This window comes from Ictidomys tridecemlineatus, chromosome 10 (genome assembly GCF_052094955.1).
Source record: "Ictidomys tridecemlineatus isolate mIctTri1 chromosome 10, mIctTri1.hap1, whole genome shotgun sequence".
Lineage (NCBI taxonomy): Eukaryota > Metazoa > Chordata > Mammalia > Rodentia > Sciuridae > Ictidomys > Ictidomys tridecemlineatus.
Window position 1 is genome coordinate 57,056,296 of NC_135486.1, and position 13,234 is coordinate 57,069,529.

General features: G+C 37.5%; 1 protein-coding gene across 5 annotated transcripts in view; it reads left to right on the forward strand.

Moving 5' to 3' along the window:
• Pld5 (phospholipase D family member 5) overlaps positions 1 to 13,234 on the forward strand; it is a 397,710-nt gene that overhangs the window by 242,738 nt on the left and 141,738 nt on the right. For 4 of the 5 annotated variants that reach the window (XM_078022984.1, XM_078022987.1, XM_078022986.1 and 1 more), the window contains exon 4: positions 298 to 409. In XM_078022984.1, the coding sequence (XP_077879110.1) occupies positions 298 to 409 (112 nt within the window). Of the gene's footprint in view, positions 1 to 297; positions 410 to 13,234 lie in introns of those variants that run through there. The other variant, XM_078022988.1, reaches the window with a different exon arrangement.

Here is a 13,234-nt window from a genome sequence, read left to right on the forward strand (position 1 = left end):
AAGGTAGATTTGCATTGTAGCATTGAAATTATTATTTCTGTGATTTACTGAGTTGCACAATATTCAAAAAGACAAAATGCAACTATGCTCATACTTCTACTCTTTGCATATTTATACAAATATTATATATTTATACTTGAAAGAATTTCACGAATCTTCTATGAATACCAATTGTTGAAGTATTTGCCTTGTACAAATGGAATGAACAGTTTTAACTTTTAATGAATTTGTTTATATCTACTTAAAATGCAACATTTAGGTTTTCTGATTTTCTTTGTCTCCGAATCTCTTTACCAGGGCCAACGTCTTTTTGAAAAACTGCTCCAGCTGACTTCGCAAAATATTGAAATCAAGCTAGTGAGTGATGTGACAGCTGATTCAAAGGTATTAGAAGCCTTGAAATTAAAGGGTAAGGCCAAGGTTGATATGCTACTTTACCACTGGGTATTCTGCTTAAAATACCTTAAATTTCACTTAAAATAATACATAATTTCTTTATAATCGGTACACTTCTTATTTCTTCTTTGAAAAAATAGCCTGATTAAAGCTTTTAAATGAGGAAACTAATTAATCAATACTACTGGGATTTTAAAATATATTTTTCACATTACTCTATGCCAAGTAATCTACTGGCTATTAAATGATAATTAATTGGTAAGAAGAATCTTTCTTCTCTAAACACTTCAATGATGTAATTAGGAAAAAAGGATCACTTCCCATTAGAACAAACAGTCATTTCTGTTTTTCTCTTGCCCATCAAATGAAAATCCTCTTTATGCTACGTATTCTTTAAAATAATAAAATTAGAAGTCTATAAAACACTGTCTAATTCCACAGGGGAACGCTACTCCCATGGCCATTCTGCAGTTGGTCTCGCCGTCTCATGAAGACTGTATCTTTCTCTAACTGAACTCTCACTTCCAAATAGTTTTTACTTATTTGTAAAAGTTTTTATCCAGAATTCACTCTCTGAACTGTAAGCCTTTAAAAACGTACTGGCGCATGAGAACCGGTGAACATACCCAAGCCACCAGGTGTCTTTGAGTCTCAGAGGTTATCTGATGGCCTCCTATCCCCTGCTTCTGCTGCTTGAACATTCTGGGCATGTCCACTTGTCTTCCCCACGTCAAGTGAAAACACCTTCTAAGATATGGGACAGATTGGAGTAAGTGGACCAAGTAGCCTGTCCTCCTGCAGAAGGAAAATGTGAAGTGATAAAGAACATTAAATGACACAAACAGAAGACATTAGCTTGGCCAAGCAAATGAACCTTATGCTAGTCAGCTTTGTGGCATTGTTACAAAACACTTGAGATAGATAATCAATTTAATAAGGTTTATTGAGGCTCACGGTGTGAGAGGCTTCGGTCCATAGTCACTTGACCCTGTTGCTTTGGGCCTGTGGTGGCACAATATCATGGTGGGAACATGTGGTGGAGGAGGCCTGTTCATCTCAAGCAGATAGGAAATGACAGAGAGAGACAGGAAGAGGTCCAGGGTCCCAATATCCCCTTCAAGGGCACGACCCCCAATGCCCAAATTCCTCCTAATAGGCCCCACCTCTTAAAGGTTCCACCACCTCCCCATCATGCCACAGGCTGGTGATCAAGCCTTTAACAAATGGGGAGATCCTTGTCCAAATCATATAGTGAACCTGTCATCATTCATAGTATTTGATTCTGTACATAGGAAAACAAAGAAAATGTTATGAGATATTGTTTGGTCTAGAAAAAGTTTCACTGTGTTACTTGAGAAGTTTATCTGAGTGTCAGGAGAGGGACGCTGGGGATTAAATCCATGGATACGTCACCATGGAGCTACACCACAGCCCTTTTTATTTTTTATTTTTGTGACAGGTTCTCTTTAAGTTGCAAAGACTGACCTGGAACTTGTGATCCTCTTGCCTCAGCTTCTGAGTAGCTAGGATTACTAGCTGGGATTACACCCAGCTACAGCAAAAGGTTTTTGAAAAACCAGAGAATATCTGGTTCTGTGGATTGACATACAGAGTCATCATGGCTCAGAAATGTATTATTACTTTTCTCACTTACAGCATACGAAATTGGGTTTCCACAGTCTGAGAATCAACCATCCCCACCTTCTCAGACTGTGGCTTGAAGGTGGGATGGCTTTGAAACACAATTCCCATGAAGTCTTTGAATCAGGGAGGGATTTGATTTTACACAAGGATTCCTATAAATTCAGAACAGGTTTTACTAATTGTTTTCTTAATCTCACTTACAAACCACCTCCATCTGCATTCCCTCATAAACATATCAAATGCCATATGTTAATTTACCTCACTTGGGGCTTAGCAGCCTTAGCAGCAATTGCCCCTTTCCCTGAGGTTCTAAATTTCTAGTCGCTCAGATTCCACATTTAAAATATATTTGAACACACACACACACACACACACACACACACACACACGATAGAATGTTGCTCCTCAGTCTTTCTCCTAGATATCACCTTTTCTTCTCAACTGCCACTACTCCATTTCAGACCTTTAATAATTTTCTGAGGCTTTGCCCTACCATCTGACCTCCACACAGCCAGAGATTTTCCCTAACATGATTATTTCCCACTTCCAGCCCAACCTAAATTGTATGCATGTGTGAGTGTGCCTCAGTGTTATGCAGAAATGGCTGTTGAAGAATAACAGACATGAAATAAAGGGCACAGTGGTAAGCAAACCATTCAGTGAAGTTTTACAAAATATACATATCTGTATGACCCACTGCAAGTGTCTCAGAAAGTTATATCACTCATTCTTGTGGTCACTACCCTCTGCAGAGATAACCAGTCTTTCAACTTCTACCTCCACCACTTGTCTTTCTTTCATATTTATATTAATAGGATCACAGAGTACATGTTCTTTTATATCTGGGTTCTTTTGCTCTATTTCAGGTTTATAAGACCCATACATGTTGCATATAGTAGTATCTTTCTTTCACATTGATGTATAGTGTTCCACAGTATAAATATAATACAATGTATTTATTTTACAGATGATAGAGATTCAGGGTTTTCCCTATTTTTAATTGTTATATGTAATACTATTATGAGCATTCTTGTAAATATTTTTTTTGGCACTCATGTATGCAAATTTCTATTGGATATTTACTCAAAAGTAGAATTTCTGACAGCACATAGACTATGTGTATGTAAAACTTCGATAGACAATGCCAATACTTTCCAATGGTTGTACCAGTTTATACTAACACAGGCATACTCCATATCCTCACAAAATTTGATAGACTTTTTAATTTTAGCCATTCTGATGAGTACATGTTGTGTTGTTACTTTTCAATTTCCTGATGGCTAATGATGTTGAATATCTCATTTGCTTATTGACCATTTCAAACTACCTTAATAAGGTGCTCATTCAAGTATTTTGCTCAATGTGATTTTATTTTGTTTGTTATTCTCTGTTAGCCCGTTCTTATTATTTGTCTAGATTTGAATCTTTTATTGGATATATGTGTCTTCTCCCATTTGGTACTATGTTTTCACTCTTCTAATTTATACTTTCGATTATAAATCCTTAATTTTAATGAAACTGAATTTATTAAGTTTTTCTCTGTTATGGATGCTTATTGCATTCTTTGTAAAAGACGTTTGTCATTACAAAGTCCTGAAAATATTCTCACTTGTTCTGTCCTAGATGGGGTATTATTTTACTGTTCGGATTTAAGTCTATTAGGTTAGGATTTAATTTCTGTGTGGTGTGAAGTAGGGGTACTGGTTAAATTTTATTGATATAAAAGCTATTGATTAAAAAAAACTCTTCACTGCATTTCAGAAGCATCTTTGTTAGAAATGAGGTGGTTGTATGCTTTGGTCTGTTTCTGAATTCTCTGTTATGTTGCATTGGTCTACTTACATAGCCTAGGAGAAATGCCACACTGTTTAATTACTGTGGCTTTAAAATGCATGTTGTGGATGATCTAACATTTTTATCTTTGTTTTTAACCTTTAAAACTTCCTTGGTTGTCCTTGACCCTTCAGATTTAAAAATAGATTTAACTATCATTTTGCCACGTAACTGCATAATATTACATTGATTCCAAGGGAGAACTGACATTAACAATATTGACCCTTCAGCTTCATGAATAAGAAAGGCTATAATAGTTCCTCTTAGTGGTGCCTTAACTGCATCATTTAGGTTGTTAATATGACATAAATTTCTAAATTATTTTTCAATGCAATAAGGTGGCCTGATTTCTACTGCAATTTCTATTTTGAATCATGGGCTATTTAGAAATGCAGTCCTTGCTTTTCAAACATTTGGGGGATTATTCTATTTACCTTTTTTATTATTTTCACTACAATCAGAATACAGACTTAAGTCACTTGAAATTTTTGGAAAATTACTTTGTAAAATTTCATTTCTAGAACAAATTACAAATCCTAAGGCTTTTTAATGCTTTCATTCAACTTTTTGGTTTTGTTTTTGCATTTTGTTAACTCTTAGAGTTGTCTTGGCCAGGGAGGTAGTCTAGAAAGCTCCATTATCAGAGCTAAAAAGTGGAATAAATGTGCAATGTCTGCTGTTTGCCTTATACGTCATCCAAAATAAGAGGGAAGATCTTTTTTTTGGATCCTGCTGCTTCTTTCTTCAAGTGGGATGTGCCACCTGCTGCCAAAATTTGGCTTCCTGGGTGTGATCATGACAATTCTCTTATGTCTTGTTCTCCCTGCTAAGGCCTCCCAGCAAATGCTGGTGATGCCTCACTTCTCACCAAACCTGACCCTGGTAATATCTCAGCAATATCCTTGAAATTTTATACTACTAATCAAATTTTTATTTTTGGTTATATATTTTAGTCAGAACACAATATTATGTCTCAACAATGCCCCTGTATTTTTCAGTCTTGTATTATGCAATGAAATTTATAATTAAGAAGATTTATTTTTAATTGTCCATCAAAACCATGGCATTTTATAATATGACTACAATATTTAATGTTCCTGGACCCTGTAAAATAAAAAACAATGCCAGAATGTATTCATTTCCTTTTTGGGAAAAAAAATCACTTTTATTTGTTCCTGGTTGGATGGTAATTTTTTAATAGGATGACCAGTGAAATTAAAGTCATCAGAGATTTAAAGTCAGTGACCTGGAAGTAAAATCCATGTTTCTCTCCTTTTCTTCTTCTTTCTTTTCTTTTATTTCTTTTTTTTTAATGCATTTAAAACTATTCAGGATCAGAAATCTCCCTTTTGGTCTCATTCTATATACTATTATTAATTCTCCGAGCATCTGAAAGCTAGTTACGATTTCTCAAATATAACCTACGTTTAAAGGGTTCTGTTTCCTAAAGCCTGCTCCTCACTATGCCTGAAACCCTCTCCCTCTCCATGTCAGTTTGTACATTCCTTTTCACTTTTCAAAGTTTCAAGCCTTACCCAAAATATTTTCCCATTAGTCTTCATCTCTTTTCCCTGGTTGGTCTGACCATCTTCTTTCCCTCCATTGTTATTTATTCAGCCACCATTTCTTATCTGTAATGTGGTGAGAAGATTGGCACAGCTGAATAAATCAATCAAGGGGTTCCTGAAACTTCTACACAGAGTCCGGTTTTGCCAAGGGACCGTTGGCATCAGTTCTTGATGCTCATGTTCTCCACTCGGCCAGCATCACCTCTGCGCTAGCAGAGTGCTCACGATGCCAGGGAACGTGAATAATCAGAATGCTCTACCATGGTCTCTTTTTTCCCAATCAGAATTCCAATCTGCTTATTTTTGGAGCTTATCTGTAAATGTGAAAGGAGGATGATCTGACAGTAACCAGGTCTCATCTTCCATCCTCAAGGGGTTCTTAAATAGTTTATTGACCAAACACTGAGAAACTGAAAAAACCCTGTCCTGCCATCAGACATAACAACAAGGACTGTGCTGTGACAACTCTGGCACAGCTTAGTCTAGACCCTCCTAAGACGCATTTCGATGTCGGAGATGTTAAGATGTGTCAACATTGTATTTTAGAATTAATGACATACGATAAATAAGCATTGCTTTAAAACGTTCATTTGTAAATTATAAAATTCAATTTATAAGCCTTTAATAAATTAAATTAAAACTGACCATTCCTAATACCCCACTGAGAGAGGTAGATCCTAAACCAGGCCTCATGTACTGTTTTTTTGTTTTTGTTTTTGTTTTTTGCCATACAGTGAGCACTACGCAATGAATGGAAATTCTGAGAATTCAGGTTGTGTCAGTTTCAAAAAACACAGGGATATCTTTAACAGAACCCTTGATGACTAGTGTGTTCAGTGATAGGAAGTGTTTCTCTCTAAGGAAACAACAACAAAAAGCTGTTGATTGACCTGAAATAGGGAGGTGATTGTGCAAATTAGTTTTATCTGCAATTGCTATAGGAAAACCAATATAGGAATAAAATATCTGAAATAAACTGGAGAAGAGGGGGTGTCCTGGAGTAGACAAAGAGGATAGCAGAAACCATATTCTTAAGTGGTGTGCAGCATGATGAAATTGTAAGCCAAATGAAAAGAGAGGAGGACATACAAAGGCTCAAGTGATTGATTCTGCTGACATTGTCTGCCAAGAGGTACTGACCATACAGATAACAAATTCCATTTGTGATTTAAACTCTGTCACTTGATGCAGTTTGGTGTTTATTAAAGAAACATGACAAATATAGCTGACATGTAAACATAGATCTATCATGTATACATGTTTTGAAAAATGTGTACATTGTGGAATGTCTAAATTGAGCTAATTGAAATATGCATTACTTCATATGTTAATCCTTGTTGGTGAAGAGAACATTTCCATATTTCTTTACAATTTTCAAGAGCATAAATTAATACATTGTTATTAACTATCGTCAGTGTGTTGTACAATAGATCTCTTCTCATTGTAGGCAATGAGTCTGTCTACACATCCACAGAAAGAAATTTATCCTGGAACTTGGGGGTCCTCTAATAAACCTCCATGCTGTGCCTCTTTCTGATGATGCCACAGTCCTCTGTGGGTTCAGGAGGGTTAGATAGTCTTAAAAAGCTTTCCATTTGTTAGAATCGAGCGTGCATTTCCCCCCACTCTTTTCTCTCCAGCACGAAAACCTGCAAGTGATTAAACCCAGAGCTTGGTGTATGCTGCCTCTGCTTTATGACATCTTGAAGGACCTCAATAGAACTATTATGTGAGGTTCGTTTTGTTTAGCTAAAGCATTCATGTATCAGGAATTTTCTTTCTTCTTTGTATTCTTTAGATAGAGAGAGACATGTATGATAGGCAGATGATAGAGAGATGATGGTAGGTAGATAGACATAGATGATAGATACGAGAGGGGGTAGGTGAAGATAGGAAGAAAGAAAGAGAAAGAAAGAATGGATCTAGTTGGTTTGTACTGCTATAGCAAAAGCCTGAGACTGAGTAATTCATAAAGAACAAAAATGTATTTTCTCATAGCTCAGGGATCTGGAAGTCCAAGATCAAGGCATGGCCCCAGTATCTGGTGAGGGCCTGGTCTTTGATATTACGCAGCACTAAAAAATAACAAGATCATGGCATTTGCAGGGAAATGGATGGCACTAGAGCAGATTATGCTAAGTGAAGTTAGCCAATCCCTAAAAAACAAATGCCAAATGTCTTCTCTGATATAAGGGGGGTGACTCAAAATGGGGTAGGGAGGAAGAGCATGAAAAGATTACCTCTAGATAGGGGAGAGAGGTGGGAGGGAAATGGGGGAGAAGGGGAATTGCATGGAAGATAGAAGGAGACCTTCATTGTTATACAAAATACATGTATGAAGATGTGAGAAAGAAAGAGAATAGCATCACCATAGATTGGGTAGAGAGAAGTGATGGGAGGGGAGGGGAGGGGAGGGGGGAAAGGAAGGACAGCAGAATAAAATAGACATTATTAATGCTGTCTGTATGTACGTGACTGCATGACTAATGTGATTCTGCAACCTATACACTCAGAAAAATGAGAAATTATGTCCCATCTATTCAAATGTATGATATGTCAGGGTCATTGTACTGTCATGTGTAACTAATTAAAACAAATAAAGAAATTTAAAAAAATAAAGAAGAAGAAGAAGAGTGTGGCAGAGGGAAGCAGCTCACATCAGTTAGCAAGCAGAGAGACTCCTTGTTCAAAATACAAATATATACCCCATAGCCATGCCCCCAATTAACCACTTCCTCCAGCCACAGCCCACCTGTCTTCAGTTTCCCCTCAGTTAGTTAATCCCATCAGGGATTGATTCACTGATGAGGTTAAGACTCTCACAACCTAATCATTTCTCCTCTGAACCTTCTTACATTGTCTCAATAGTAAGCTTTGGGGGATGACTCATACCCAAACCATACCAAGAGTTTTCTACCTTTTTATCTGTATTTTCTCATTTCCTTTTCTTTTTAAAATTTTTCTCTTTAAAATTTTTTTGAGACCAAGTCTCACTAGGCTGCCCAGGATCATCTTGAAAAACCCTAGGCTGGAGCAATCGTCCTGCCTCAGCCCCCAAGTAGCTGGGATGATAAGCACATGCTGCTGGTTCATCTTGCCTCATTTCTGTAATCCTTGGTGAAGACAATGCAAAGTGTGCCCTTGGAATGGGCTTTCCATCACTGTGATAGTGCTCAGCCCTCTACCTCCCCTGCGTCTTCTCATCTGCACCCTTTGTGACTAAAGTCATAAATCTCAGGCAGAGACTAAAACTAACATTTGGGACTTTCCTTCATTAGCACTACATTCTTTTTTTTAATTGGTTGTTCACAACATTACAAAGCTCTTGACATATCATATTTCATACATTAGATTGAAGTGGGTTATGAACTCCCAATTTTTACCCCAAATGCAGATTGCAGAATCACATCCACAATTTTACATAATGCCCTATTAGTAACTGTTGTATGTATTCTGCTACCTTTCCTATCCCCTACTATCCCCCCTCCCATTCCCTCAAATCTTCTCTCTCTACCCCATCTACTGTAATTCATTTCTCTCCTTATTTTCCCATTCCCCTCACAACCTCTTATATGTAATTTTGTATAACAATGAGGTTCTCCCTTCATTTCCATGCAATTTCCCTTTTCTCTCCCTTTCCCTCCCATCTCATGTCTCTGTTTAATGTTAATCTTTTCTTCCTGCTCTTCCTCCCTGCTCTGTTCATAGTTGCTCTCATTATATCAAAGAAGACATTTGGTATTTGTTTTTTAGGGATTGGCTAGCTTCACTAAGCATAATCTGCTCTAGTGCCATCCATTTCCCTGCAAATTCCATGATTTTGTCATTTTTTAGTGCTGCGTAATACTCCATGGTGTATAAATGTCACATTTTTTTTTTATCCATTCATCTATTGAAGGGCATCTGGGTTGGTTCCACAGTCTAGCTATTGTGAATTCTGCTGCAGTATCTGCTGCAGTATTCGATGTGGCAGTATCCCTGTAGTATGCTCTTTTAAGGTCTTCAGGGAATAGTACGAGAAGGGCAATAGCTGGGTCAAATGGTGGTTCCATCCCCAGCTTTCCCAGGAATCTCCATACTGCTTTCCAAATTGGCGGCACCAATTTGCAGTCCCACCAGCAATGTACAAGTGTACCCTTTTCTCCACATCCTCGCCAGCACTTGTTGTTGTTTGACTTCATAGTGGCTGCCAATCTTACTGGAGTGAGATGGTATCTTAGGGTGGTTTTGATTTGCATTTCTCTGACTGCTAGAGATGGTGAGCATTTTTTCATGTACTTGTTGATTGATTGTATAGAATAGAGGACACAGAGACTAATCCACAAAGTTACAACTATCTTATATTTGATAAAGGGGCTAAAAGCATGCAATGGAGGAAGGATAGCATCTTCAACAAATGGTGTTGGGAAAACTGGAAATCCATATGCAACAAAATGAAACTGAATCTCTTTCTCTCGCCATGCACAAAAGTTAACTCAAAATGGATCAAGGAGCTTGATATCAAATCAGAGACTCTGCGTCTGATAGAAGAAAAAGTTGGTTCCGATCTACATATTGTGGGGTCGGGCTCCAAATTCCTTAATAGGACACCCATAGCACAAGAGTTAATAACAAGAATCAACAAATGGGACTTACTCAATCTAAAAAATTTTTTCTCAGCAAGAGAAACAATAAGAGAGGTAAATAGGGAGCATACATCCTGGGAACAAATTTTTACTCCTTACACTTCAGATAGAGCCCTAATATCCAGAGTATACAAAGAACTCAAAAAATTAGACAATAAGAATACAAATAACCCAATCAACAAATGGGCCAAGGACCTGAACAGACACTTCTCATTAGCACTACATTCTAAGCAAGTAAGCCAGTTCAGCAAAGCCTTACCTGTATTGCTGAATAACCAATAGCCACAGGGTCCTAATGAGCACTGATTGGGCATCTTCAACAGTAGATAGCTAATTGATGTTTACTTGTGACCAAATTTTATTCATTTAAATCAAAATGTTAATAGTTGAAATACCAGTAAGACTAAGGCCCTTTCATACATGGTTATGAAACTATATTTTTATGACACTATATTTTTAAATTATTGTGCTTTAACTTTCTTTTAGGTACATTTTTAAAAAAGGAGAGGGGGATACTGTGTGCTGTGTTTTGTTCTCAAAAATTCTGTCTGACATAACTTTTCTATATACATGTCTGAATACACCACAGTGAATCCCAGCATTATGTACTGCACAAGATGGGGGCCCTAATTAGAATAAAGATATATTACATGCATGTATAATTTTATCAAAATGGACTCTACTCTCAAATATAACTAAAAAGAACCACTAAAAAAAATGAGGGTCCCCAAAGCCTAACATGGAAAAAAATTTTGTAAGTGTAATCCTTGCCATTGCTTATATGAATTCAAGAAAGCTATATTCATTCACCAATATAACCCATTTTTATTTTTACATCTATCAATTAAGCAAAACAAACCTAAAAGGAGAAACGATTCCTAAGTTTGAGCTTAGGAGTTGCACAAATATTTAAATTAATGCAAGCTGCCCCAGTTTCCAACTTGAACATTTTATAAAGTGATTTTTTTAACTGCTTACACTAAATCAGTGAAGTGTAATTTGAGATTTTATGCTTATTGAGATTTTCTTAATACTTTGGTCTTACTGTTTCATAAGTATTCCAAAGTCTAACACTACAAGTAGGTTATGTTTACATGTGTCAACTTAATTTAAGCATTAAGAAGAATATTTTTGTCATTTCCTTAAATTTTATATTGTTTCAACTTGCATTTTCTCTGTCTGAAAGGTTACCATTGTTAAGGAACCTGAACATTTCAGAGGGTCTTCTGTTGTCCTGATGAAGGACTGTCATTTTTTCTTTTCTTTTCCTTTTTCTTTTTTGGTACCAGGGATTGAACTCTGGGGCACTCAACCACTGAGCCATACCCCCAGCCCTATATTGTATTTTATTTAGAGACAGGGTCTCACTGAGTTACTTAGTACCTTGCCATTGCTGAGGCTGGCTTTGAACTTGGGATTCTCCTGTCTCAGCCTTCCAAGCCATTGGGATTACAGGTGTGCACCACTGCACCCAGCTGGAACAATGTCTTGATGGCCATCAGGATAGTGGCATCTTTGGGTAGGAGGCTGATGCACTGCCTTCTCTGGAGCCTGCTCTGCAATGGCCCAGACACTCATCAAGGTGCCCTTGCTGTGTCCCAGGCATGCTGCTCTCTCTGCCTCTGCTTTCATTTCACACCTTTTCAAAGGGAATGCTACTTGGGCTTATGCTTCAGTACACATGTGCTGGTGCCTTTGTTCTATTCAGAGAAGTCAGAATTCAGCACAAATAATTGTCTTCTGCTTTTCTTTGCAGCACACAGATACTCAACAGCAAGGCAGGAGCTACTCAACCTGTACTTGTTTGGACAGGTTATGCTTGAGTGATATTTAGCAGAGTAATTAGTATGACATTTAGGAGCAGATCTTCTGGTGTTATATAGACTTGTGCTGTAATTCTGTAACTCTAAAGTTACTTTCTCTGAACCCCAATGTCCTTTCCAATAAAATGGTGATAATAACCTCCCTTGGGCATATGGAAATTAAATTAGATAATGTATAAAAAGTATCTGATGCTAAAGCCTTACTCATTATAAACTGTTAATGACATCCACCATCGTCACTATCTTAATTTACCCAGACTGTGTAATTTTTGCGTCTAATTGGTCAGTAATCCAGACTGGACTCATTTCTGGTCTCTACAGCATACTCCAAACCCTGTCATTTTCTAATGAAAGGAAGAGCCCAGTTCTGGTTTGTATGTTACAGATCATCTTTGGACATGCAGCTGGTTCATCTGCCTTTACGGTTGTGCAATAACTCCTGCCGCCTCACTTTTGTGGTAGGATTTGTCCAGCTGGACACACCAGTGCCACTCCATCTGTGTTTTCATTTTCTGTTCTAAGAGCCCAACTTAGGTTTGCAATTCATTCGATGTGTTTTAACTTCCAGAGGGGTGCATCTGATACAGGGAGTAGAGTCCTACCATCATCCATTTGCTCTAAAACATAGAATCTTGCACTAAAGTTTCTGTTTCTCTCTATAATACATAAGAGCAGGTTTGGCATTTTCAAGGAAACTGTATACTTTATGCAAGGAGAATCTTAGCCATTCAATCTAGTGATGGCTTTATGCATTTCCATATGGTGATGCTGGAATCTGGGGAGGATGTTCTTTGACAGGGGAAGAGGAATAAATGAATAAATGTAAATAAAGGGGATATGTAACAACCTCCCTGAAAGCCTGCATGATTTCCAGCAATCTCATGCACGCCATTTTTAGCAACTAGTTTACTGTTTTTGAGTGCCTCTTAGGCTCAGTGAGACCATCACACATCGAGGTTCTGAAGGAGACTAGAGACAGCTTTCGTCTCTGGCCTGCTGATCACTGGCTTTGAGCAATCCTTGTCTGACCTGGAGGAGCCACATTGAGAATATTCATTGCATTCATTAGTGAATGCAGTCTCTTCTGTGACTGAGTCTCCATTTTCAAGGTGGACACCCTAATTGAACCTGCTCTTTTAATCAGTGCTATAAGAACTAATGTAAATTAAAATGCAAAGCTGTATTTCTCTTGTGTTCAGCAGACTGCTCAGCATGAGTTGTCACAGTGTCTATTATTTCTGTGCCCTCTTTCTATTTTTCTTTCCATACCATGTTTTATCCTGTTTTGTTTGTGTGTGTCTGTGCGTGTGTGCTTGTTTTTCTTTTTCTCTTAATTTCTTTTTTC